We start from the raw sequence: 27972 nt of genomic DNA, 5'->3' as shown, positions 1-27972 counted from the left end.
AGAACTCACCAGCAATAATGAATCCTCTGTTACACAGACTCATACAGATGTACCACATAGCTCTGAGACTAGTCAAATATTTATTGGTGTTGTCCACAGAATTCAAGTTATCCCTCCATCTCAAAAACTTCACATTCCATAATGAGTTTGTGTACAGGAAAATATATTCTTACAGTTTCTATAAAACTTGATATTACATATAAAACACAAATTTTGGTACATCAGTTCTGAGAATTTTATTTTCAATTCTGAAACTCATACATTCCCTCAGAAAAAATTTATCTGAAGCAAACTCAGTAATTGTTAAAAAATGTCATTTATCAAAATATAAGATTTTAGTCTAATCTTAACTATTTGATGTTTAAAGAAGTTTACTCTGCAGAAAAGACTTTTGTGTTTTTCCCTGAGATTTCTGATTTTTATTGAAGCCTCTGATCATTTAGGATATTGACAGAAGTTTTCTTCCCCATGAAAAATCTCTGATACAAACCTATAGGTTAAATTCTTAAAGGTCTTCTGACATTTATTATATTCATTGGTTTCATCCAACTCAACAGTTGGCTAAGCTATATGCATTTAACCAACAGGCCAAAATCTTTAAGAGCTCAACAGAATAAAAACTTAATTCTGGCTTAAAAAAACAACAAAAAAACAATTGGTGAAGATCTGTCAGTGGAGAATTGTTTCACTCAGTTATTGACTCTAGCTTCTTTCACCTTGTGCTCTGCCATATTTAATACACAGCACCCAAGTCTGCCATGGAAATCTCTCAATTCCAGTATAACACAGGATAGGAAGAATGTAAGGTGACTTATTAAGGCCATTTATTACTTAAATGTAATAGCATCATACTCCATGACCAGCCCCACCCAGACGAAGGAAAAATTGGGAAACGAAGACAAGCTATGTGCTCAGTGGAAAAGTAAACAGTTAAGGAAAATAATTTGCCAGTCTATGTGACTTGAGCTTTTCTACTGTGTTAACTAATAAGGTGTAACTTCCCTTAGCACATCCCAAATTCATTACATGCAAGGGTTTTCTCTCTGGAGTGCATTCTGGTGTGATGTACTCTAAGAGCTGCCTTACGGACAAAGGTTTTTCCACATTCATAACATTTGTAGGGTTTCTCACCTGTGTGAATTCTCAGGTGTACTCCAAGAGTTGAATTTTGGGCAAAAGCTTTCCCACATTCATTACACTCATAGGGTTTCTCTCCTGTGTGAATTCTCTGATGTGCACTAAGGTGTGACTTCTGAGAGAAAGTTTTCCCACATTCATTACATTTGTAGGATTTTACACCTGTGTGAATTCTCTGATGTACTCTGAGGGTTGAATTATGGGCAAAAGGTTTCCCACATATGATACATTCGTAAGGTTTCTCCCCTGTGTGAATTCTCTGATGTGCACTAACATACGACTTCTGGGAGAAAGTTTTCCCACATTCATTACATTCATAGGGTTTCTCCCCTGTGCGAGTCCTCAGATGTGCTCTGAGGTGTGATGTCTTGGAGAAAGTTTTCCCACATTCACTACATTCATAGGGTTTCTCCCCTTTGTGAATTCTCTGATGTGCCCTGAGGGCTGAATTATCTGCAAAAGTTTTCCCACATTCCTTACATTCATAAGGTTTCTCCCCTGTGTGAGTTCTCTGATGTGCATACAGGTGTGTCCTCTGGGAGAAAGTTTTCCCACATTCATTACATTCATAGGGTTTTTCTCCTGTGTGAATTCTTTGATGGACAATGAGGGCTGCCTTATAGACAAAAGTTTTCCCACATTCATTACATTCATAAGGTTTTTCCCCTTTGTGAATTCTCTCGTGTCCACTGAGGTATGATTTCTGGGAGAAGGTTTTCCCACATTCACTACATCCATAGGGTTTCTCACCTGTGTGAATCCTCTGATGTGTACTAAGACGTGTCTTCTGGGAAAAAGTTTTCCCACATTCATTACATTTGTAGAGTTTCACCCCAGTGTGAATTTTCTGATGTGCTCTGAGGGTGGAATTATGGGCAAAAGTTTTCTCACAGTCATTACACTCATATGGTTTCTCACCTGTGTGAATTCTCTGATGTGCTCTGCAGGCTGAATTATGGGCAAAAGACCTCTCACAGTCATTACAATTGAAGGGTTTCTCCTCTGTGTGAATTCTCTGATGTGCTCTGAGGGTTGAATTATCAGCGACAGTTTTCCCACATTCATTACATTCATACAGATTGACTCCCATATGAGTTCCAGGATAATGAATAGGATGTGAATATGAACAAAAGGATTTCCCACATTCCTCACATTCATAAGGTTTCTCCCCTGGGTGGGTCCTCTGATGCTGAATGAGGTGTGCTTTCTGGTAAAATGATTTCCTGCATTCAGTAAGTTCAAATGACTTCTCTCCTGTGTCACACTGCTGATGTACACTGAGGGCTGAGTTCTGATGGGAGGATTTCTCATATTTATCACATTGATAGAATTTCTCTTCTTTGTGAATTCTCTGATGTACTGTAAAGTCTAACTTCTGGTAGAAGGTGTTTGTAAATCCATTATAAACACAGAATGTATCTCTAGTTTGTGTCTTCTGATGTACTATACGGCCTGAGCTCTGGCTCAAGTTTTCTTCACACTTACTGCTTTCAAAGGCACCTTGTCCTGTAACAGTTCTCTGAGGCTGAGTGAGGGGTGAATTCCTACTGAAGTTATTCCCACTTTCATTACATTCATAGTGTGCCAAAGCCATGTGAACCTCATTGTATTCACAGGATTTACCACATTCATTAAGATCAAAGCATTTCTTCCTTGTGCCAGTTCTCATGTGGTTAAAAAGAGCTGCTTTATCACAATTTCCCCTAAATTCATTATCCTTACAGGATTCCTCTCCTTTTACTGAACTCTTAGCTGTAACACAGATGGTCTTATCATGTAAGACTTTTCCATATTCATTACATTCAAAAGATTGCTCCAGAGTTTGAAATTTATGATGATCTTTCACATAACTGAGAGCTTTCATATTTTCATTATATTTGTAACACTGCTCTCCAGTATGAGGTTTCTCACGCTGAATATCCAGCTGCAACTTCTCACATACATTTATGTAGTCAGTCTTGTTTCGTGAATAATTCCTATCACTAAGAATTAATTCAGAAACAACCAGCAAATTCATTCTACATGAGTCATGTTTAGAGGGCATTTTTCCTGAAAAATCTGGAGTTATACTAAGATGAAATGGTTTCTCTAAAGCTTTCTGCTCTTCTTTACTCAATATTTTGTTATCAGTGAATACTACTTGCCACAGAGGTTTCTCTTGTTTTTCCTGGTTCTCCTCAATATGGACATCAACTCTGTAACATCCTAAAATGAGAAAAATTGAAAACATCTTATGAACCCTACATTTCTTATGGAGAGAAGCTTAAGGTCATATGTTTTGTTATTTATTATATCTATTGTTTCTAGTCATATTTCCAAAGATTAATAATTCCAGAGAAAGACAGACACATACACTCAATCTCTCCTCATCCATGTTATTAAAAAAAAAAAAAAAAAGATATTATTTCCAGTGCTGGCTGAGATGGAGAAGCCTCATTTTTCCAAGGTCCACCCTCTTACAATTAAAATTTCCTGGACAAAAAAAAAAAAAACATACAAACAAACAAATGAAGATGCTACAAAATGGAACAGAGGTGAACTTTAGAAATGACATGGCAAAGAATTCCAAGGCTTTTCTTTCTGCTTCCCATATACCTTATATGGGGTACTGTTGTGCTGGAGGAGCCTAAAAAACAAAGTCAACAATAGGGGGAGATAATAAGAGCTTCAAGAAAAATCTGTTCCTTCTCAGTCAAACATTTGAGAAAAAGGTGGTCCCACAGAACAGAAAACTTTTTGACAATATTCACCCTACTCAAGCCAAAAAGAAAAAGGAACACTCTTCCCTATGGTTCTGCTACAGATATAAAGGATTCGCACACTCTTCCAAAATTTTCCTCTATGAGCCAAACCAACAGCTCACAAGAAAGATCATGAATTCTGAGAAAGTTCAATTCATGGGACACTCTATGAGATGGTAACAGCAACCACCACCAAAATTCTGCCTGGAACCATATTCCTACTGACTCTATGGACTCTGCAAAGTCAAGAGCAACAAATCTGTTGTTTTAGGGCACTGGTAGCAACTCATAGCAGGTACACGAAGGAGAGAAGGAAAATAAAGAACAGAAACAAGAAAAGAAGCAGGAATATATGGTAGGCCCAATATTACAGCTAGAAAAGATGAAGTAGGACTTGTAAAAATTACACCCTCAAACTCAAGAATACAGCATAGTTAAAAACAGGTGAATTCACATTATTCTCAAATGTTTATGAAGCATTCATGAAGATAGACCATATTCTGGACTGTAAGACAAATATTCACAAATATAAAAGAAGTCACATACAGTATAATCTCAAGCCATAGAGAAATCATCATACTAGAAATCAGTAACACAAAATTATCTGGAGAAATACAAAATATTTGTAAATTCATAAGCTTCTAATTAACCCATAGGTCAAAGAGGAAGTCTCACAGAAAATTAAAGTATTTTACATATATGAAAACAAAACTGTCAAAAACATATAGAAATTTGTGGGATGCAGCTAAAGTAGTACTCAGAAATAAATTTATAGCTTAAAAATTTTATATGAGAAAAGAAAGCCCTCCAACAATTACCTAAGCTTCTACTTTAAGAAACTAGACAAAGAGAAGGTGAATCTAAAGAAAGCAAAAGAAAAAATAATAAAGATTAGAGAAAACAATAAAATGGAAAACAACAGAGAAAAATCAATCAAACCAAAGCTTATTTATTTAAACATTTTTTTAATGATAAAAACCAAAAGAAGAAAAAAGACATACATTATCAATAACAGAAAGAATGCAGAAGGGGATATAACTACCGACACAACAGACATTGAAGAGATAATAAAAGATTAAGAGAAACTCTATGCCTATAAATTTGACAACTTACATGAAACAGACAAACGTCTTGAAAAATAAAACAACTAAACTCACTCAAGAAAAATGAAATAACCCAAATAGATCAGTAATTAAGAAACTGAATATATGGTCAAAAAAACATATACTTCCAAGAAACAGCTCTAGGATCAGACTGTTTTAACTAGTGAGTACCACCAAACATTTAAAAAAGAAATAATACCAATTTTATATAGTCTCTTCTAGAAAATACAAGATATGGGAATGTTTCCTAAATATTTTGAGGCCTGTACTATCCTCACAGCAAAACCAAACAAAATAATTCAAGAAAAGAAACCTAGTGACCAATATATCCCTAATGACATCAGTGCAAAAGTCCAGAAAAAAAAAAAGTAGCCAAAAGAACAGCAATATATAAAAATAATAAATCAGGATCAAGTGGCATTCATCCCAAGAATGCAAACTGTTGGCATGTTTTTTAAAAAACCAATCAATCTAATCCATTATATTAATCCTCTATGGAATTAAAACTACAAAATCATACAAATTCTGGCAAAAAAATTTCACAATATTCAAAATCCATTCATTAACCTAATAAAGGGAATCTATAAAAAGCCTGCAGCTGACATCATACTTAAGAGTGAGAGAGTGAACACTTTAACCCTAAGATTGGGAAAAAGACAAGGGTGTTTACTCTTAGCACTTCTACTCAAACAATGCAATAAGGCAAGAATAAAAATGAAGATACTGAGTAAGTCTACACAGAAAAATCACATGAAGATCTTTTAAAAAGCTCCTTGAACTAATAAGTTTTGCAAGGGCAAAATATAAAGCCAATATACAAAATCCAATCACATACAAACAATGGTCAATTAAAATGTGAAACCAGGTAAATAACACGATTTACCATAGCACTAAAAAAACAAAACCCCAAAAAACTTGGTATCTGTATGCTGCAAAAACAGTGATAAAAGAATTCAAAGAAATCCTAAATAAAGCCTAAATAAATATGTTGTCTATCAATTGGAAGACTCTATATTGTTAAGATGCCATCTTCATTCTTCCTTAAAACTTTAAGGGGCTTCCCTGGCGGCGCAGTGGTTGAGAGTCTGCCTGCCAATGCAGGGGACACGGGTTCGAGCCCCGGTCTGGGAAGATCCCACATGCCACGGAGCAACTAGGCCCGTGAGCCACAACTACTGAGCCTGCGTGTCTGGAGCCTGTGCTCCGCAACAAGAGAGGCCGCGATACTGAGAGGCCCGCGCACCATGATGAAGAGTGGCCCCCGCTTGCCACAACTAGAGAAAGCCCTCGCACAGAAATAAAGACCCAACACAGCCAAAAATAAATAAATTAAAAAAAAAAAAAAAAAAAAAAACTTTAAGCATCTTATATCTGTTATATATATATGTACTATATATATGCATACATATGTATGCATATGCATACATATGTATATGTAAATATACATATTTAATTGTACTTAGTGGATGCAGTAGGAAAGAATACATTTACTCCATCTTTTCCTTGGTTAATGCTTTTCATATCTTATTAATGCCTTCCTTAAACAGAGTCATAAACATGTTTTCCTTATCATATAGAATATTTTTAGTTTTGCTTTGATAATCAGGTTTTTAAGCCACCTTAATGCAGTTTTTTGATTTGATCCATAAGGTCACCTTGGGATTCTTTCTCCACTTTTCTGTGGGGTAGTGCCACCTGTCAAAGACCAGCTGTATATAAAGTACATTTTTTTCTTGAGCTTTCTCTTCTGTTTCACTAATTTATTAAACTATCCCACTCTCGGCTCCATAATACTTAACTACCCTGAGATTTACATAAAGCCTTGATATCTGGAAGAGCAAGTCCTTCCCACATCACTCTTCATTATGAATGGGATTTAGTTTGATATTGCATTAAATCTTTACTAATATACCCCCACTTGAACTTATTCAGTTCTTCCTTTCCTTTGTCTTTGTTAGGGTTAGCTAAAGTTTAATCTATTTGATTTTTATTCTAAGAACCATTCTACAATTTCAGTTTTCCAGTTTATTAATATTTTTGGCTATGTCGTTTTTTTGTTTTATTTTGCTTAGTTGTGGTATGCGGGATCTTCATTGTGGCATGTGGACTTTCATTGTAGCATGCGGGATATTTCGTTGCAGCATGCGGGATCTTTGGTTGCAGCATGTGGGATCTTTCATTGTGGCATGCGGGTTCTCTCTCTAGTTGTGGCATGTGGGCTCCAGAGCACGTGGACTCTGTAGTTAGTGGCATTCAGGCTCTCTAGTTGAGGTGCGTGGCCTCAGTAGTTGTAGCGCATGGGCTTAGTTGCCCCATGGCATGTGGGATCTTAGTTCCCCAACCAGGGATTGAACCTGTGTCCCCTGCATTGTAAAGCAGATTCTTTACCACTGGACCACCAGGGAAGTCCCCAGTTTATTAACTTTTAACTTCACTTTTAAGTTCTGTTTTCATTAGTATATTTTTGTTATTGTTTTTGCTTAATTTATTAACATAAATATGAGACTAAAAATTTACCTGTTAACTATTTAGCTATCTCATAAGGTTTCTAACATGTAACATTTACTACTATTTTATAAATGTCATGCAATTTTGGATTTGGTTTTCTTTTATGTACTATTATTTAAACAGATATTTTTTTTAATTTTCACGTCCAAAGAATTTTTTTTTACTCATTTTATCAATTTCTAGATTTATCAAACTATGTAGAGAAAATATTATCTGTGGTAATTTTAACTTGTTCGATTTATTGGTATTTACTTTTTAGACTAACTATATTTTCACTATCTTATGATTATATTCTACGGGAAGCTGAAAGGTTTGTTATTTGATTTCAGCATACATATACACAAATGTTTCATTTTAATAAAATTATCATTTATATCTTCTATAGGCATACATTTTAATGTCCACAGTATCTTATTATTTAATGAGATATAATATCCTACTCCTAGTGAATTTTAAGTTCTTAGAACTCCATTATTTTGTGTTGTTTTTTTGTTTTGTTTTGTTTTGTTTTTTCTGCGGTACGCAGGCCTCTCACTGCTGTGGCCTCTCCCGCTGTGGAGCACAGGCTCTGGACATGCAGACTCAGTGGCCATGGCTCACGGGCCTAGCCGCTCCGTGGCATGTGGGATCCTCCTGGACCAGGGCATGAACCCACGTCCCCCTCATCGGCAGGCGGACTCTCAACCACTGCGCCACCAGGGAAGCCCCCTATTTTGTGTTTTATGATCACTGATATAGTATTCTTTGGTGCAGTCACTCCAATTCTTAAAGATTTATTTTAACCTGTGCTCCTGAGCTAGAGGACTTTCTTTTAAGTTAATGTATTTATTGCCTAAATTCAAACTTCAATAATAGAATATGAAACTCTGAATTATTTTTATTGACTGAATAACTTTATCATTTTTTTATTACAATCTTTCTAAGATACTTATTTAGGGACAACTTTTTTAGCCAATCAGTATGATCCAATCATTTACATTTAGTGACTGGGAGATATTCTTCATCTAAATAATGTCAATCTTTATGTTATGGCTATTTAAATGGCTTCACAATGGATAAAGAAGATGTGGTACATATATACAATGGAATATTACTCAGCCATAAAAAGAAATGAAATTGAGTTACCTATAGTGAGGTGGATGGACCTAAAATCTGTCATACAGAGTGAAGTAAGTCAGAAAGAGAAAAACAAATACTGTATGCTAACACATATATATGGAATCTTAAAAAAAAGGTTCTAATGAACCTAGGGGCAGGACAGGAATAAAAACGCAGATATAGATAATGGACTTGAGGACACGGGGAGGGGGAAGGGAAAGCTGGGACGAAGTGAGAGAGTAGCCTTGACATATGTGCACTACCAAATGTAAAACAGATAGCTAGTGGGAAGCAGCTGCATCGCACAGGGATATCAACTCAGTGCTTTGTGACCATCTAGAGGGGTGGGATAGGGAGGGTGGGAGGGAGATGCAAGAGGGAGGGGATATGAGGATATATGTATACATATAACTGATTCACTTTGTTGTACAGCAGAAACTAACACAACATTGTAAAGAAAATATACTCCAATAAAGGTGTTAAAAAAAATGGCTTCACAAACTTTTAATAAATAAACTTTCAATAAATACATTTAAGGTGATTTTATTTTTTTACTCCAGGAATTATTTTGAAATTATAACTTTTGAAATTCCTGGAATTATTAGTTTAGACAAAGGTCATTAAGCACATGAAAAGATGCTTGACAGAATTAGTGATCACGGAAATTGTTATGGACAATTTGTTCAATATGTTGAAGCCCTAACCCCAATGTAACTGTATTTGGAGATAAGGCCTTTAGGGAGGTAATTAAGGTTAAATGAGTTCATAAGGGTGGGGTCCTAATTCTATAGGACTTGTGTTCTTATAAGAAAAGGAAGAGACATCAGAGCTCTCTCTCTCTCCATGCATGCACAGAGGAAAGGCCATGTGAGGACACAGTGAGAAGGTCATCTGCAAGCCAGGAAGAGAGACCTCACAAAAAAAATCAACCCTATTGCCACCTTGATCTTGTACTTCCAGTCTCCAGAACAGTGAGAAATAAATTTCTTTTGTTTAAGCTATGGTATTTTGTCATGCCAGCCCAGCTGACTAATACAGAATTGCAAATCAAAACCTTAATAACATACCACTTCACATCCATTGGGATGGCTAGAACAAAAATAAGTGTTGGTGGAGATGTGGAGAAATTAGAACCCTCACATGCTATCATCAGGAATGGAAAATGGTGCAGCCACTTTAGAAAAGTCTGGTAGTTCTTCAGAGTTACCATATAACCCAGCAATTCTACTCCTAGGTATAAACTCAAGAGAAATAAAAACATATGCCCATGAAAACACTTGTTAATAAATGTTTATATCAGCATTACTCAATAATAGCAAAAAGGCAGGATCCCAAATGTCCACTGACTGATGAATGGACAAACAGATGTGGTATATCCTGACAATGTTATATTATTTTGCCATAAAAAGGATTAAGTACTGATACAAGCTACAACATGAACCTTGTAATGCTAAGTGAAAGAAGCCAATCACAAAATACCATATAATGTGTGATTCCATTTATATGAAATGTCCAGAATAAACAAATCTACAGACAGAAAGTAGATTAGTGGTTGCTAGGGCTGAAGGGGACAGGGAGAGAGGGAGGTCATAGCTGAAGGGTATAGGGTTTCCTTTTGAGGTGAAGAAAACTGACTGTGGTGATGGGTTTTTTTTTCTTTTCTTTTTTTTTTTTTGCGGTACGCAGGCCTCTCACTGTTGTGGCCTCTCCCATTGCGGAGCACAGGCTCCAGACGCGCAGGCTCAGCGGCCATGGCTCAAGGGCCTAGCCACTCCGCAGCATGTGGGATTTTCCCGGACCAGCGCACAAACCTGTGTCCCCTGCATCAGCAGGCGGACCCTCAAACACTGCGCCACCAGGGAAGCCCTGTGGTGATGTTTATACATATCTGTGAGTCTATTAAGAGCCAGTGAACTGTACACTTTAAATGGGTGGATTGTATGATATATACAATTGTATATTGAACTGTATCTTAGTAAAGCTGTTTAAAAGAAAAGAAAATAAACTTTAAAAAGTGGTCCCTTCTAAAGTCTAACTACCCCAGGTACTTCCTTGTGTCAACGCTCACTCACCTGGATACTTCTGGTTTAGGAATTCTTCCTCTGAGGGCCAGGGCTCTTCACCGTGCTCCAACTTGAAGATCACCTGGGGTTTGATAATGCAGTACCCTGCAAATGTAACAACTAAAGCTATATATAGACCAGAACCATGGGCATTTCTGAAGGTGAAGCAAAATGAATGTGCTCATTTGAAGTTTTCAAAGGGAAAGTAATGACACAGTGTTTCTGTTTCTGTAAAGGTCTCAGTTACCTTAAACTTCTTAATCAAAGCCTGAACAACAATCTCTATAAATGGTTCATGTGTTTTGATAATTTAAAAAAAAAAGAAAATATTCCAGAGGGAGTCACATGGTAAGGTCTGCTCACCCAATGAGACGAGGTGGCTGTAGTTCTCCAGCATCACATCTTTGTACAGGGTCCTCAGAGCAGGGCCTACATACTGCCATTCATCCTGGGTGAACTCCACAGTCACATCTTCGAATGACACTGATCCCTGTAACAACAAATTTTGTTCAAAAGTTCAAAATTAGTTGAAAATTATTATTTCTCCTGTTTAGTTTTAAGGCTTTAAACCAAATCATTATAAAGAACGCTTATTTTTGACCTAGTTTGTCTCTAACTTTGGAGTTACCCAATTAGTTAAAAAGATTTTAGCAATTCATTTTTAACTTAATTCATTTATATATATTTACAAATTACAGATTTTTTTAAGATTAAAAAAACTCAATATAAAGAGACTTATTACAACTCTTCTTCTATATCCCAAGGGATTATACTGGGTATTCTAGATAATTCTAGAATGTCCATCTCTCTTTGGACATCATCACTGTAAATAATGGGAGACACGTTAGAGATATACATAAGTTGTAGAGATATTAGACATGATGGAATTTATGTATAAATAATTGTATAGAACTCATGAAGAGTGAAGAACAACGTACCAAGGATGGGTGTGAAAGAACACTATCAACACTGAAGTAACAGATATAGGAATAGGGATATAATCAGACAGCAGAAACAGCAACCAATCTGATAACTACTTTCTTGTGTAGCTACCCATCTAGCAGTATGAGCAGCTTCCTTAATGCTGGTTCCAAACACTGATATTTGGGAAATAAAGGGAAAGAAATGTGTTAGAAGTTTTAGTGAGATAGATCTGTTCATGTTGCTACTAAAGGGTCTGTGAAACATAAAGCTGGAACAGTCCCTTAAGCGAGTATACACATAGTTTTAGAACACAGAAGGGAGGTCAAGGATGAAGACAAGCTTTAAGGAACTACTAGCAATTTAGGTGGTAACTGAAGTTATCCGAGGCAATCAGACAACAACTTGAGCACGTACAGATTGAGGAAGAAAAGTATCAAAAAACAGCATTTGAGAAACCATGAATATTAAAGAGGCTGGCAGAAAAAGTAGAGGTCACAAAGCCAGAGGAGAAGTTTTCTGGAAAGTAATTATGAGAGAACAGAGTCTTAGAAACTGAGAAAAAGGAAAGTTTCCACAGCAAAAGACTTCAAAGAGGCTGGCAGGAGGGAGAAATAGTAAGTAGCTAATTCAATGGGTATGAAGTTTCAGTTATACAAAATCATTAAGTTCTAGAGATCTGCTGTACAACGTTGTGCCTATAGTTAACAATACTGTATTGTACACGTAAAGTGTATTAAAAGGGTTGATCTCAGGCTTCCCTGGTGGTGCAGTGGTTGAGAGTCTGCCTGCTGATGCAGGGGACACGGGTTCGTGTTCCGGTCCGGGAGGATCCCACATGCTGTGGGGCGGCTGGGCCTGTGGGCCATGGCCGCTGAGCCTGCGTGTCCGGAGCGTGTGTTCCACAACGGGAGAGGCTGCGGCAGTGAGAGGCCCGCACATCGCAAAAAAAAGTGTCGATCTCATGTTAAGTGTTCTTATCACAATTAAAAATAGGAAGAGGGCTTCCCTGGTGGCGCAGTGGTTGAGAGTCCACCTGCCGATGCAGGGGACACGGGTTTGTGCCCCGGTCCGGGAGGATCCCACATGCTGCGGAGCGGCTAGGCCCATGAGCCATGGCCACTGAGCCTGCGCGTCCGGAGCCTGTGCTCCACAGCGGGAGAGGCCACAGCAGTGAGGGGCCCGCGTACCGCAAAAAAAAAAAAAAAAAAGGAAGAAACAGAACTAGATTAAGAGGTAAAAGGACAGAAATAGCCTTTCCCCAGTGTTATTTATGCAATTATTTGTTCATTCATGTCTTCAGTGTTACTTAGTAATTACCTCCTGTGTGAAGCTCAATGTTAGCAGTTGGTAACTATCAATAAAATAAATGAATAAAAGAACAGAAACACTTCTCATAAATTTTTTTTAATCTAAAAGAAAAATAAAGACAAGTTAACTGTATTTCCCAAAATGAAAAAAATTAATGAGAAAAGTATCACTGTCTTCATTTTTGCCAATCTCTTTAATATCTGAGGGAGGGAGAGAGGGAGAGAGGGAGAGACATCTTTCGCTCCCTCCATCACTCTGTCCCTCTCTCTCTCTCCCTCCCTCTCCCTCTCCCTCCATCTCTCCCTCTTCCTCTCTCCCTCTGCCTTATCTCTGCCTCTCTGCTTCGAAGACAAATTAAAAAATAAAACTCAGCTGAATTCAAAAAAATAAGCTAACAAGTGACATAAGTGAAAATGATGAAGTGGGATCCAAGAAAATTTTCTCCTCCATAAAAGCAATGAAAAAAATGGCAAAAATTGTAGAAGTTAATAAAGGCAATCTACAGATCATTTATACAAAGGGAAAAAAAGGCTGAAGCACACTAAGAAAGTGATATTGTGTTCTTCTAACTTACCCTGTTTCCATTCATCTCTCGCCATCTCTGAAGTAGTTTAAGAACGAACAGTCTGCAATCACAGTTAAAATTAGCAGCCTGGCAACCACAGGAGCAGCAGAACTGGGTTGGAGTTCTGTCAAAGCCTCACTCCAAGAAAACTCATTACTTGCTTCTGTTTGGAGGTTTCCTGAAAGACCTCACTTGCAAGTATGTCTTTATTTGAGCTAACTCAGAGCTCACATAGTATGAAAAGTCTTATCTCAGAGGCATTTGTCAAAAACATTTAAAGGCATTTGTTTAACTTAGTGGCTACCTGAGGCAGTGTTTAACAGTTGGGGCAACCAATGGCCTAATCAAAAAGCTTAAAAGGAAAAGCTGAGGAATGAGATGTCTATAAAGGTTCTGAAAAACTCCCATATATTCCTGAGAATCTAAAAGGGCACATACATGCACAGAACTGTGCATATGCCCAGGGCTATGAGCATGCTCCAGAAAGATGTGAGAAGGCCCTAAGCTCTCACCTCTAGGTAATCTTGAGGTTTGGTGTAAGAAGGAAGTGAAGGCTGATACAGAGTTGTAAACTGCCTGTCTGACTGTTGAAAGAATGCCCCGACATGCACAGAGCCCCTTAGCAAAAACTGGGAGACCTCCTGGTTCCAGGCATTTAAGGAATTTCTATAGAGACTTCAACAGCCACAGATGACAAGAAATACAGGCTGTACATAATTAGCTCACAAAAGTCACTAAGCAAATACATTTCAACAATGACCACAATGGAGGGGAGAAACTCAGATTCCTGAGGTTGCTATTTTATTTAAAATGTCCAATTATCAATACAATAAGAAAGTAAGACACACATGCAGGAAAAAGTTTAATCAATAGAAACTGCTCCTGAGGAAGATGTTAGACTTACTAGGCAATGACTTTAAATTAGCTATTTTAAATATGGCCAAAGACCTAGTAAAGGAAATAATGTCTAAGGACCAAAGGAAAAGTATGTGAACTATATTTCACTACTTAAAGAATATCAGTAAAGAAACAGAAATGATAAATAAAAAAGACTAAACAGAAGCTGAAGAGTTGAAAAGTATAAAAACTGAAACAAAACTTTCACTAGAAGGGTTCAACAGAAGATCTGAGCAGGTGAAAGTAAGTATGAACAAACTGCACAATATGCCTATTGAAATTCTACAATATGAGAAACAAAGATAAAACAAAGATAAAAAAATAAACTATGGGGTAGCATCAAGTTTACAAACATATGCATAATGAGAGTCCCAGACAGAGAGGAGAGAAAAGTCTGAAAGAACACTTGAAAAAAATATTGACCAAGAAGTCTCCAAATCTGATGAAAAACAATAATCTACATATCCAAGACACTCAACAAACTCCAAGTAGTATAAACCTCGAGTAAGAGATCCACACCTGGACACAGGATAATCAAACTGTCAAAAAGACAAGAACTCAATATTGAAAAGCATTAAGAAAGAAGTGACTCATCATGTACAAGAGTAGTAAAAGCTGATTACTAATCAGAATCCATGGATGACAGAAGGCAGTGGTATGACATATTCAAAGTGCTGAAAGAAAAAGGCTGTCAACCAAGAATTCTACACCCAGCAAAAATGGAAAAATTAAAACTTTCCAGATAAGAAAAACCAGAATTTGTCACAGGCAAAACGGCCCTATAAGAAATAATACAGGAAGTCATTGAGCAAATCTGTAGAGACAGAAAGTAAGTTAGTGGTTGCTTGTGGCCTGGGGGTAAGGGGTGTAATGGGATTACAGGAGGGGGATAGTTGTATGTAGTGTATATACACTATAGTGTATACAGTTGCTTTTTAAGGTAATGGAAATGTCCTAAAACTGATTGTGATGTGTGCACACATCTGTGAGCATACTAAAAAAATGAGGTTTTTTATACTTTAAATAAGGGTGAATTGTATGGTATATGATTTGAATCTCAATTAAGCTGTTTTTTTAAAAAAATGAGAGAGGATGAAATCATTCTGAGACAAAAGAGAAGATTAAAGGGCCAAGCATGGAAATGGGATAAGCCATGTAAAAGGACATGGAAAACAAGATGACTCCATGAAGACATTAGCAGGGGAAGGAAAGAGCCAGTGGAGGGTGTCAGACACTAACAGAGAAACTTTCCAGAATGATAATGTGAGAAGTAGATGCAAGCACTACAGAGAAGTCCAAGGGAAATGATTAGACAAAACTCAATGGATTTGATTATAATCAAGTGTCTGGTCACTGGAGATCACAGGCAAGTGGTGAGAGGAACCAAGGCATCATGCAGAAAATTGAAGTGTGAATGGGAAGCGCTGAAACATTTGAAAGAGAACAGAATTTTAAACTGTCTGCTGAAAAATCTGAATATCATGGGTACTTGAGATATTTATGGAGAGTAAATTTAAGAATATTCAGTTGATTCATCAGAAAAATGTCTAATTCAACCCATGTCTGAGTTTCTGAAAAACAGTACTAACCGAGTTCTCATTTAGCTTTATGCCTTCTACTTTTATTGAAGAACATGTGGAGGCAACATTCTATCAATCCTAGGGTTATCACCAGGAAGCTGTTAACTAAATCACCTATTTGAAGAATAACAAAGATATGTTTTTATCTTCGACTGCCTTTACTTTCTATGAGGAATCAGTTGGCTTTATCTTCCCACCAATGTGAACCTTTAAAAAAGTGTTGTCTGTCTGACACTCTGACATGGCTACCAAAAACCTCAGAAATAAATTTGGAGCTCCAATTTGATAAATTTGTAATATCAGAGGATCTGCTTATATCCAATACCACCTTTGCTCTTTGCTTTGTTATGCATCTGTACAGTTGACCCTTGAACAACTCGGTGGTTAGGGGCACCTGCACTCTGCAGAGTTGAAAATCTGCATATAACTTATAGTCAGTCCTCTGTATACACGGTTTCTCCTTATCTGCGGTTCCACCTCCCTGGATTCAACCAACTACAGATCATGTAGTACCATAGTTTATCGTTAAAAACAAAAAAAAACCAATCCACATATAACTGGATCTGTGCAGTTCAAATCTGTGTTGTTCAAGGGTCAACTGTATTTCTACACGTTCCCTGAATACATCTGATTCATTTCTATTTCTACTTTTCCATGTTAATGTATAGACACTTAAACCCTTATAAAATCCATTGCAGGGGGGGACCTTGAAGATGGCGGAAGAGTAAGACGCGGAGATCGCCTTCCTCCCCATGGATACACCAGAAATACATCCACACGTGGAACAACTCCTACAGAACTCCTACTGAAGGCTGGCAGAAGACCTCAGACCTCCCAAAAGGCAAGAAACTCCCCACGTAACTGGGTAGGGCAAAAGAAAAAACAGAGACAAAAGAATAAGGACGGCACCTGCACCAGTGGGAGGGAGCTGTGAAGGAGGAAAAGTTTCCACACACTAGGAAGCCCCTCCGCGGGCGGAGACTGCGGGAGGCAGAGGGGGGAGTTTCGGGACCGCGGAGTAGTGCACAGCGACGGGTGCGGAGGGCAAAGCGGGGAGATTCCTGCACAGACGATCGGTGCTGACCGGCACTCACCAGCCCGAGTGGCTTGTCTGCTCACCCGCCGGGGCGGGCGGGGCTGCGAGCTGAGGCTCGGGTTTTGGTTTTGGACAGGAGCTCAGGGAGAGGACTGGGGTTGGCGGCTTGAACATAGCCTGAAGGGGTTAGTGCACCACGACTAGCCGGGAGGGAGTTCGGGGAAAAGCCTGCACCGGCCGAAGAGGCAAGAGACTTTTTCTTCCCTCTTTGTTTCCTGGTGCGCGAGGAGAGGGGTTTAAGAGCGCTGCTTAAAGGAACTCCAGAGACGGGCGCGAGCCGCGGCTAAAAGCGCGAACCCCAGAGACGGGCGCGAGCCGCGGCTGAGGGCGCGAGCCCCCGAGACGGGCGCGAGCCGCGGCTGAAAGCGCAAACCCCAGAGACGGGCGCGAGCCGCGGCTAAAACCGCGGACCCCAGAGACGGGCGGGAGACGCTAAGGCTGCTGCTGCCGCCACCAAGGGGCCTGTGTGCGAGCACAGGTCACTCTCCACACCCCTCTTCCGCGGAGCCTGTGCAGCCCGCCACTGCCAGGTTCCCGGGGTCCAGGGACAACTTCCCCGGGAGTACGCACGGCGGGTCTCAGGCTGGTGCAACATCACGCCGGCCTCTGCCGCAACGTCACGCTGCCTCTGCAGCCGCAGGCCCGCCCCGCACGTAGTGCCCCTCCTACCCCCATCCCCCAACCCCCGGCCTGAGTGAGCCGGAGACCCCGAATCAGCGGCTCCTTTAACCCCGTCCTGTCTGAGCGAAAAAACAGACGCCCTCCAGCGACCTACACGCAAGAGGCAGGGCCAAATCCAAAGCTGAGCTCCTGTGAGCTGTGAGAACAAAGAAGAGAAAGGGAAATCTCTCCCAGCAGCCACAGAAGCAGCGGATTAAAGCTCCACAATCAACTTGATATACCCTGCATCTGTGGAATACCTGAATAGACAAGGAATGATCCCAAATTGAAGAGGTGGAATTTAGGAGCGAGATCTATGATTTTTTTCCCTTTTCCTCTTTTTGTGAATGTGTACGTGTATGCTTCTGTGTGAGATCCTGTCTGTATACTCTTGCTTCCACCATTTGTCCTAGGGCTCTATCCGTCCATGACTTTTTTTTTAAAAATTCTTTTTCTTAATAATTAAGTTTAATTGTAATAACTTTATTATACTTTACCTTCGTTCTTTCTTTCTTTCCTTCCTTCCTTCCCTCCTTTAGACAACGAATCACCCCAAATTGAGGAGGTGGTCTCAGGGAGCAGGATTTATGATTTTTCCCCCTTTACCTCTTTTTGTGAAGGTGTATGTGTATGCTTCTGTGTAAGATTTTCTCTGTATAGCTTTGCTTCCAACATTTGTCCTAAGGTTCTATCCGTCCCTTTTTTTTTTTTTTCTTTTTTTTTCTAAATATTTTTTAATTCAATAACTATATTATACTTTATTTTATTTTTACTGTATCATCTTTCTTTCTGTCTTTTTTCCTTCTTTCCCTCCTTCCTTCCTTCCTTCCTCCCTCCCTCCCTCCCTCCGTTCTTTCCTTCGTTGCTTCTTTCTTCCTTCCTTCCTTTCCTCCTTTCCTTCTTTCTTTACTCATACTTCTACTAATTCTCCCTACTTTTTCTCCCTTTTATTCTGAGCTGTGTGGATGAAAGGCTCTTGGTGCTCCAGCCAGGAGTCAGGGCTCTGCCTCTGAGGTAGGAGAGCCAACTTCAGGACACTGGTCAACAAGAGACCTCCCAGCTCCACATAATATTAAACGGTGGAAATATCCCAGAGACCTCCATCTTAACACCAGCACCCAGCTTCACTCAACGACCAGCAAGCCACAGTGCTGGACAACCTATGCCAAACAACTAGCAAAACAGGAACACAACCCCACCCATTAGCAGAGAGGCTGCCTAAAATCATAATAAGGCCACAGACACCCCAAAACACACCACCAGACGTGAACCTGCCCACTAGAGAGACAAGATCCAGCCTCATCCAGCACAACGCAGGCACTAGTCCCCTCCACCAGGAAGCCTACACAACCCACTGAAACAACCTTAGCCACTGGAGACAGACATCAAAAACAACGGGAACTACGAACGTGCAGCCTGCAAAAAGGAGACCCCAAACACAGTAAGATAAGCAAAATGAGAAGACAGAAAAACACACAGCAGATGAAGGAGCAAGATAAAAACCCACCAGACCTAACAAATGAAGAGGAAATAGGCAATCTACCTGAAAAAGAATTCAGAATAATGATAGTAAGGATGATCCGAAATCTTGGAAGTAGAATGGACAAAATGCAAGAAACAGTTAAGAAGGACCTACAAGAACTAAAGATGAAACAAGCAACGATGAACAATGCAATAAATGAAATTAAAATCACTCTAGATAGGATCAATAGCAGAATAACTGAGGCAGAAGAACGGATAAGTGACCTGGAAGATAAAGTAGTGGAAATAACTACTGCAGAGCAGAATAAAGAAAAAAGAATGAAAAGAACTGAGGACAGTCTCAGAGACCTCTGGGACAACATGAAACACACCAACATTCGAATTATAGGGGTTCCAGAAGAAGAAGAAAGAAAGAAAGGGACTGAGAAAATATTTGAAGAGATTATAGTTGAAAACTTCCCTAATATGGGAAAGGAAATAGTTAATCAAGTCCAGGAAGCACAGAGGGTCCCATACAGGATAAATACAAGGAGAAATACGCCAAGACACATATTAATCAAACTGTCAAAAATTAAATACAAAGAAAGCATATTAAAAGCAGCAAGGGAAAAACAACAAATAACACACAAGGGAATCCCCGTAAGGTTAACAGCTGATCTCTCAGCAGAAACCCTACAAGCCAGAAGGGAGTGGCAGGACATACTGAAAGTGCTGAAGGAGAATAGCCTGCAACCAAGACTACTCTACCCAGCAAGGATCTCATTCACATTTGATGGAGAAATTAAAACCTTTACAGACAAGCAAAAGCTGAGAGAGTTCAGCACCACCAAACCAGCTTTACAACAAATGCTAAAGGAACTTCTCTAGACACGAAACACAAGAGAAGGAAATGACCTATAGTAGCGAACCCAAAACAATATATAAAATGGAAACAGGAACATACATATCGATAATTACCTTAAATGTAAATGGACTAAATGCTCCCACCAAAAGACACAGATTGGCTGAATGGATACAAAAACAAGACCCTTATATATGCTGTCTACAAGAGACCCACTTCAGAACTAGAGACACATACAGACTGAAAGTAAGGGGATGGAAAAAGATATTCCATGCAAATGGAAACCAAAAGAAAGCTGGAGTAGCAATTCTCATATCAGACAAAATAGACTTTAAAATAAGGACTATTAAAAGGGACAAAGAAGGACACTACATAATGATCAAGGGATCGATCCAAGAAGAAGATATAACAATTGTAAATATTTATGCACCCAACATAGGAGCACCTCAATACATAAGGCAAATACTAACAACCATAAAAGGGGAGATCGACAGTAACACATTCATAGTAGGGGACTTTAACACCCCACTTTCATCCATGGACAGATCATCCAAAATGAAAATAAATAAGGAAACACAAGCTTTAAATGATACATTAAACAAGATGGACTTAATTGATATTTATAGGACACTCCATCCAAAAACAACAGAATACACATTTTTCTCAAGTGCTCATGGAACATTCTCCAGGAAAGATCATATCTTGGGTCACAAATCAAGCCTTGGTAAATTTAAGAAAACTGAAATTGTATCAAGTATCTTTTCCGACCACAACGCCATGAGACTAGATATCAATTACAGGAAAAGATCTTTAAAAAATACAAACACATGGAAGCTAAACAATACACTACTTAATAATGAAGTGATCACTGAAGAAATCAAAGAGGAAATAAAAAAATACCTAGAAACAAATGACAATGGAGACACAACGACCCAAAACCTATGGGATGCAGCAAAAGCAGTTCTAAGGGAGAAGTTTATAGCAATACAAGCCCACCTTAAGAAGCAGGAAACATCTCGAATAAACAACCTAACCTTGCACCTCAAGCAATTAGAGAAAGAAGAACAAAAAAACCCCAAAGCTAGCAGAAGGAAAGAAATCATAAAAATCAGATCAGAAATAAATGAAAAAGAAATGAAGGAAACAATAGCAAAGATCAATAAAACTAAAAGCTGGTTCTTTGAGAAGATAAACAAAATAGATAAACCACTAGCCAGACTCATCAAGAAAAAAAGGGAGAAGACTCAAATCAATAGAATTAGAAATGAAAAAGGAGAAGTAACAACTGACACTGCAGAAATAAAAAAAATCATGAGAGATTACTACAAGCAACTCTATGCCAATAAAATGGACAATCTGGAAGAAATGGACAAATTCTTAGAAATGCACAACCTGCCAAGACTGAATCAGGAAGAAATAGAAAATATGAACAGACCAATCACAAGCACTGAAATTGAAACTGTGATTAAAAACCTTCCAACAAACAAAAGCCCAGGACCAGATGGCTTCACAGGTGAATTCGATCAAACGTTTAGAGAAGAGCTAACACCTATCCTTCTCAAACTCTTCCAAAATATAGCAGAGGGAGGAACACTCCCAAATTCCTTCTACGAAGCCACCATCACCTTGATACCAAAACCAGACAAGGATGTCACAAAGACAGAAAACTACAGGCCAATATCACTGATGAACGTAGATGCAAAAATCCTCAACAAAATACTAGCAAACAGAATCCAACAGCACATTAAAAGGATCATACACCATGATCAAGTGGGGTTTATTCCAGGAATGCAAGGATTCTTCAATATACGCAAATCTATCAATGTGATAAACCATATTAACAAATTGAAGGAGAAAAACCATATGATCATCTCAATAGATGCAGAGAAAGCTTTCGACAAAATTCAACACCCATTTATGATAAAAACCCTCCAGAAAGTAGGCATAGAGGGAACTTTCCTAAACATAATAAAAGCCATATATGACAAGCCCACAGCAAACATCATCCTCAATGGTGAAAAACTGAAAGCATTTCCACTAAGATCAGGAACAAGACAAGGTTGCCCACTCTCACCACTCTTATTCAACATAGTTTTGGAAGTTTTAGCCACAGCAATCAGAGAAGAAAAGGAAATAAAAGGAATCCAAATCGGAAAAGAAGAAGTAAAGCTGTCACTGTTTGCAGATGACATGATACTATACATACAGAATCCTAAAGATGCTACCAGAAAACTACTAGAGCTAATCAATGAATTTGGTGAAGTAGCAGGATACAAAATTAATGCACAGAAATCTCTGGCATTCCTATACACTAATGATGAAAAATCTGAAAGTGAAATCAAGAAAACACTCCCATTTACCATTGCAACAAAAAGAATAAAATATCTAGGAATAAACCTACCTAAGGATACGAAAGACCTGTATGCAGAAAATTATAAGACACTGATGAAAGAAATTAAAGATGATACAAATAGATGGAGAGATATACCATGTTCTTGGATGGGAAGAATCAACATTGTGAAAATGACTCTACTACCCAAAGCAATCTACAGATTCAATGCAATCCCTATCAAACTACCACTGGCATTTTTCACAGAACTAGAACAAAAAATTTCGCAATTTGTATGGAAACACAAAAGACCCCGAATAGCCAAAGCAATCTTGAGAACGAAAAAAGGAGCTGGAGGAATAAGGCTCCCTGACTTCAGACTATATTACAAAGCAACAGTAATCAAGACAGTATGGTACTGGCACAAAAACAGAAAGATAGATCAGTGGTACAGGATAGAAAGCCCAGAGATAAACCCACGCACATATGGACACCTTATCTTTGATAAAGGAGGCAGGAATGTACAGTGGAGAAAGGACAGCCTCTTCAATAAATGGTGCTGGGAAAACTGGACAGGTACATGTAAAAGTATGAGATTAGATCACTCCCTAACACCATACACAAAAATAAGCTCAAAATGGATTAAAGACCTAAATGTAAGGCCAGAAACTATCAAACTCTTAGAAGAAAACATAGGAAGAACACTCTATGACATAAATCACAGCAAGATCCTTTCTGACCCACCTCCTAGAGTAATGGAAATAAAAACAAAAATAAACAAATGGGACCTAATGAAACTTCAAAGCTTTTGCACAGCAAAGGAAACCATAACCAAGACCAAAAGACAACCCTCAGAATGGGAGAAAACATTTGCAAATGAAGCATCTGACAAAGGATTAATCTCCAAAATTTACAAGCAGCTCATGCAGCTCAATAACAAAAAAACAAACAACCCCATCCAAAAATGGGCAGAAGACCTAAATAGACATTTCTCCAAAGAAGATATACAGAATGCCAACAAACACATGAAAGAATGCTCAACATCATTAATCATTAGAGAAATGCAAATCAAAACTACAATGAGATATCATCTCACACCAGTCAGAATGGCCATCATCAAAAAATCTAGAAACAATAAATGCTGGAGAGGGTGTGGAGAAAAGGGGACACTCTTGCACTGCTGGTGGGAATGTGAATTGGTTCAGCCACTGTGGAGAACAGTATGGAGGTTCCTTAAAAAACTACAGATAGAATTACCATATGACCCAGCAATCCCACTACTTGGCATATACCCTGAGAAAACCAAAATTCAAAAAGAGTCATGTACCAAAATGTTCATTGCAGCTCTATTTACAATAGCCAGGACATGGAAACAACCTAAGCGCCCATCATCGGATGAATGGATAAAGAAGATGTGGCACATATACACAATGGAATATTACTCAGCCTTAAAAAGAAATGAAATTGAGCTATTTGTAATGAGATGGATAGACCTAGAGTCTGTCATACAGAGTGAAGTAAGTCAGAAAGAAAAAGACAAATACCGTATGCTAACACATATATATGGAATTTAAGGGAAAAAAATGTCATGAAGAACCTAGGGGTAAGATAGGAATAAAGACGCAGACCTACTGGAGAACGGACTTGAGGGTATGGGGAGGGGGAGGGGTGAGTTTTGATAGGGCGAGAGAGAGTCATGGACATATACACACTAACAAACGTAGTAAGGTAGATAGCTGGGGGGAAGCAGCCGCAAGGCACAGGGATATTAGCTCGGTGCTTTGTGACAGCCTGGAAGGGTGGGATGGGGAGAGTGGGAGGGAGGGAGACGCAAGAGGGAAGACATATGGGAACATATGTATATGTATAGCTGATTCACTTTGTTATAAAGCAGAAACTAACACACCATTGTAAAGCAATTATACCCCAATAAAGATGTTTAAAAAAAAAAAAAAAATCCATTGCAAAACAAACAGGTTATTAAAACTGAACTCACCTGAGCTATGTTCATTTTCTACTGCTTCTGGAAAAATGTAAAGAACTGTGAAGGTTCAGCTGGGGAAGAGGAAAAAGAAACGGGGTCATGAAAAACCTACTCTGCCTTACAACTCCTATATTCATCTGCCTAACAATCTCATAACACCAGCTGGAGAAAAGGCTTCCCCATGGGAGAATGTTCCTTTCAACATTCTTGAGAAGGGACATGAAAGACCATAGAAAGGTAGCACCACCTGAACATGTGCATCTCTGATATGATTATGTTGGTCTTAACCTTGCATTTTCACTGAGTAAGGTAAACTGCTTTATATCAATGAATTAACAATTTATATTCCCTTCTAATAATAAACAACAATAAAAACAACAACAACAAAAGTAAAACAACAGAGGATTGGTTAAACAAATTCAGGTACACCAGGAGTGACATCCTCTACCTTCATTAAAAATAATGTTGTCAGGCTTCCCTGGTGGCACAGTGGTTGAGAGTCTGCCTGCCGATGCAGGGGACACAGGTTCGTGCCCCGGTCCGGGAGGGTCCCACATGCTGTGGAGCGGCTGGGCTCATGAGCCATGGCCGCTGAGCCTGCACGTCCAGAGCCTGTGCTCCACAACGGGAGAGGTCACGGCAGTAAGAGGCCCACGTACCGCAAAAAATAATAATAATAATAATAATAATAATGTTGTCAAAAAACTACTCAGGCTGGATTGTTAATCAAGTTCTTGTTGAGTTTACAACTTGAGTTAGAGCTGAAATAAAGATGGAATGCTCTATGCAAGAAATATGTTTTTTAAACCTTTGTTCTAAAATAGTTACTATTTCTAAAAAAAAAGATATTTTGGTAAGATGCTTATAGTACTTACCTGTGTAAGTAAATATCATTGTGCTTGGTTCTGCCCTGGTGACTCTACAAAAAACACTCATTTCAGTATTTTGGGGCTTCCAAAAGTGTCCAATATAGAAAACCTTCTTCTACTACCATTTTATTATTCTCTATGTTCAAATACATAGAAAAAATTCTCTATGTTAACGTCCATCACCAAATGTGGCATCTAATGCTCATGGTGTGAGAGCAGCTCAGAATCTGAAAAGAGTGAGGGGAAAATGAAGGAAATGGGGTGCTGTTTAGGATTTCATCAACTCTGGCTGCTTATACCTTCCCTGGACATCATGTCCTTACCAGCCATCCAGTAAAGTGCCTTTTCCTGTGTAGCTTGACAGTCACCCATACCTCTCAATCCCAGATTACCACCTTCTGCAAGTTGGTCCACAAGTGTCCACTGTCACAGTCTGTGATGGCTTCTAGATGCAACATCATCATCAAGTCTGACTGACCAAATCTGACTCATGCTATACAAGGATCAAGAACTGCTTCTGGTGGAGCAACTCAGAACCCTCTCCTTTCTAGAACTTTTTGCCTCTGCTCTGAAGCTCTGTCAGAAGAGCTGTTCTTCCAAGTGGCATTTGTTCTTTCCTGCTTTAAAAGAGCTACTTTGCCCCAGAGGGCAGAGAAACAAATTCACTTTATTTGAAACCTTCACCTAACACTCAAAATCTCTTTGGGCATTCACTAGAAATGTACTAACTAGTATGGAGCCATTAGCTGCGTTCAACTACTACACCCGAAGTGTGGCTAGTGACACAAGTCTAAATAATATTTTGGATGTACTTAATTAAATACACCAGTAAAATTAACTTCACCTTTTTAATTTTTACGGCTACTACTGAAAAAAATTTAATTACATTTGGTTTGCATTATCTTTCTACTGGCCAGCACTGCGTTACATTATCAGACTATTCTTTTGAGAATGGAAACAGCCTGGACAGTTCAGTAAGGTTCAAGGGCCTCATTCTGAGAATCCACAAATCCCAGTAAATATTTCCCACATGGCGACATTCTGTCTGCATTCACTTCACAATCATGTCCCTGGGAATTTGAGGACAGGCTGCCAGGAGCTACTCCACAGGTTGCAATTCTGGGTCTGAGGCAGGGAGGATATCAGAAGGAGCAAGAGATAGGGAGTAAAATCTATTTGTATTTGCATCCTAACTCTCATCTACCAGCTTGTATCCTGGGCTATATCATTCCGCACACACTAAATTCCTTTCATTTTTAAAAAATGGAGTGTTTATAAAGACAAGTAGACTTGTTGTGAGGGTTAAACGAAATACCAAACAAAGGGAACAAAGTGTCTTATGACAGCAGCTTACACAGTGATTATTACAATCACTTGACAAAATGTTTTGTAGATGACACCTTATTTAATTCTCAGAATAACTGCACAAGCTACTATTAGTAGCCTCCTGTTCATCGTGAACGTTATAAAGTTGCATTCTCCGCCCGCGCCTGGCCGGCACCAAACACCTCCTCTAGACATGGACTCAGCCTCACCTGCACTCCTGGAGCAGGCAGGGCCGGACCTGCCCGGGCTAGCGGGCTGGGGGAGGGGCGGGCCCGCCTAGAGGTTCCCGGGACTTCCCGCTCCCGTCCCCCGCACACAAGCCTACCGGACCCAGCAGGACCCCAAGCCGCGCGGAACCGGACCCCGTGCTCTCACCTCCAGTGGGCAGCCTTGGCTTCAGCACCAACCCAAAGACGGGAAGACCTGGCTCCTTTTAGGCCGGAGAGGTCTTACGGCAGCAGGCGGGTCGGGACGTGCACATGCGCAGAGTGAGCTCTGAAAACCCATTCCCTGAGGCCTGAGATGTGGGCCCATAACATTCAAGACTACATTTCCCATAAGTCTTTGAGAGCGTAGGAAGTAATTTTTGAAGCATTTCCGCTTGGTTAGTAAACTGAAAGTCTTAACGTTTGGAGCTGATTCGTGGCGACTTTGCCTGAATTCGCAGTGGTATGAGTTAGATTTTATGACATAACAACATATTGCAGTGTGGTGTTCCATCGGATCGTGGTTGGAAAAAAATAACAGTGCAATAGACAACAATTTGGGAAATATAAATATGGACTAGGTATAAGAAATATTAAGGAAAATTAACATTACTTTGGTTAGTGTGATAATATTTGGACGATGTAGGAAATTGCTCTTATTTTTTAAAGGTACATACTGAAATATTTACAATTATGAAATCATGTATTTGTAATTTACTTTTGAAAAATTCATCAAAACAGTTTGAGGAAACAAATATGGCAAAATGTTAAGAATCGTTAAATCTGTGTACATGATGCTCATTTTACTATTTCTATTATTCTGAATGTTTGAATTTCTTTTTAACATACCGTAAAAGACGTGTGGCTAGGGCTGGGAACCTTGGGGAGGAGGGTTAGGGAGAATTTACTGCCCCTCCAGAAGTGTACCTTTTAAAATCAAGCTGCCAGGAGCATTGAAGTTACACACAACTATCTGTTATGAATACGACTGTGAAATAGAACAAATATTAGAAAATGGAGCCAGTATTAACATAAAAGAGTAAATTCTGTGATCAGCAGCAGGGAGGAGGAGGAAGTAAGCTAGTTGTTCAAAATTATACAAGTAATACTTGAAAGTATGTACAACCCCAAATGAGGAAATCATTATCAATTAATAATTGTGATCAATTACTAATCTGGCTTGTATAGTGGAAATTATGTTCAGCTTTATAAAACTGCCAAACTATCTTCCAAAAGTGGGTGTATCATTTTGCAT

The 27972-nt window shown here is 39.0% G+C and overlaps 1 protein-coding gene across 9 annotated transcripts; it reads right to left on the bottom strand.

The window, feature by feature from the left end:
• Nucleotides 1–58: 58 nt before the first annotated feature.
• ZNF658 (zinc finger protein 658) lies at nucleotides 59–27001 on the bottom strand. 9 transcript variants are annotated; one of them, XM_032636099.1, is made up of 7 exons: nucleotides 26887–26971; nucleotides 25192–25235; nucleotides 24329–24387; nucleotides 13457–13508; nucleotides 11014–11140; nucleotides 10660–10770; nucleotides 59–3342 (listed from the first exon to the last, which is right to left on the bottom strand). In XM_032636099.1, exons 4-7 carry the CDS (start codon nucleotides 13469–13471, stop codon nucleotides 1004–1006), a joined length of 2592 nt encoding a protein of 863 aa, XP_032491990.1. In that variant the 5' UTR covers nucleotides 13472–13508; nucleotides 24329–24387; nucleotides 25192–25235; nucleotides 26887–26971; the 3' UTR covers nucleotides 59–1003. The 9 variants fall into 9 exon arrangements, with proteins under 9 accessions (XP_032491990.1, XP_032491989.1, XP_032491992.1 ...); XM_032636098.1 differs by lacking the exon at nucleotides 13457–13508; XM_032636101.1 differs by lacking the exon at nucleotides 13457–13508 and having other exon boundaries at nucleotides 10660–10755.
• Between the last annotated feature and the right edge of the window lie 971 nt (nucleotides 27002–27972).

This window comes from Phocoena sinus, chromosome 6 (genome assembly GCF_008692025.1).
Source record: "Phocoena sinus isolate mPhoSin1 chromosome 6, mPhoSin1.pri, whole genome shotgun sequence".
NCBI classification, from domain to species: Eukaryota; Metazoa; Chordata; class Mammalia; order Artiodactyla; family Phocoenidae; genus Phocoena; species Phocoena sinus.
This window is presented reverse-complemented; position numbering and strand designations above follow the sequence as displayed.

Bases quoted from the DNA above. Each gene is read 5' to 3' on its own strand.
- ZNF658 (XM_032636097.1), bottom strand. The intron at 10,771-11,013 runs GTGAGCAGACCT...ATATAGCTTTAG, and splicing joins CAGCCACCTCGTCTCATTGG to TTGTTACATTTGCAGGGTAC. The intron at 3,343-10,659 runs GTGAGTGAGCGT...TTCTCATTTTAG, and splicing joins CCTAAACCAGAAGTATCCAG to GATGTTACAGAGTTGATGTC.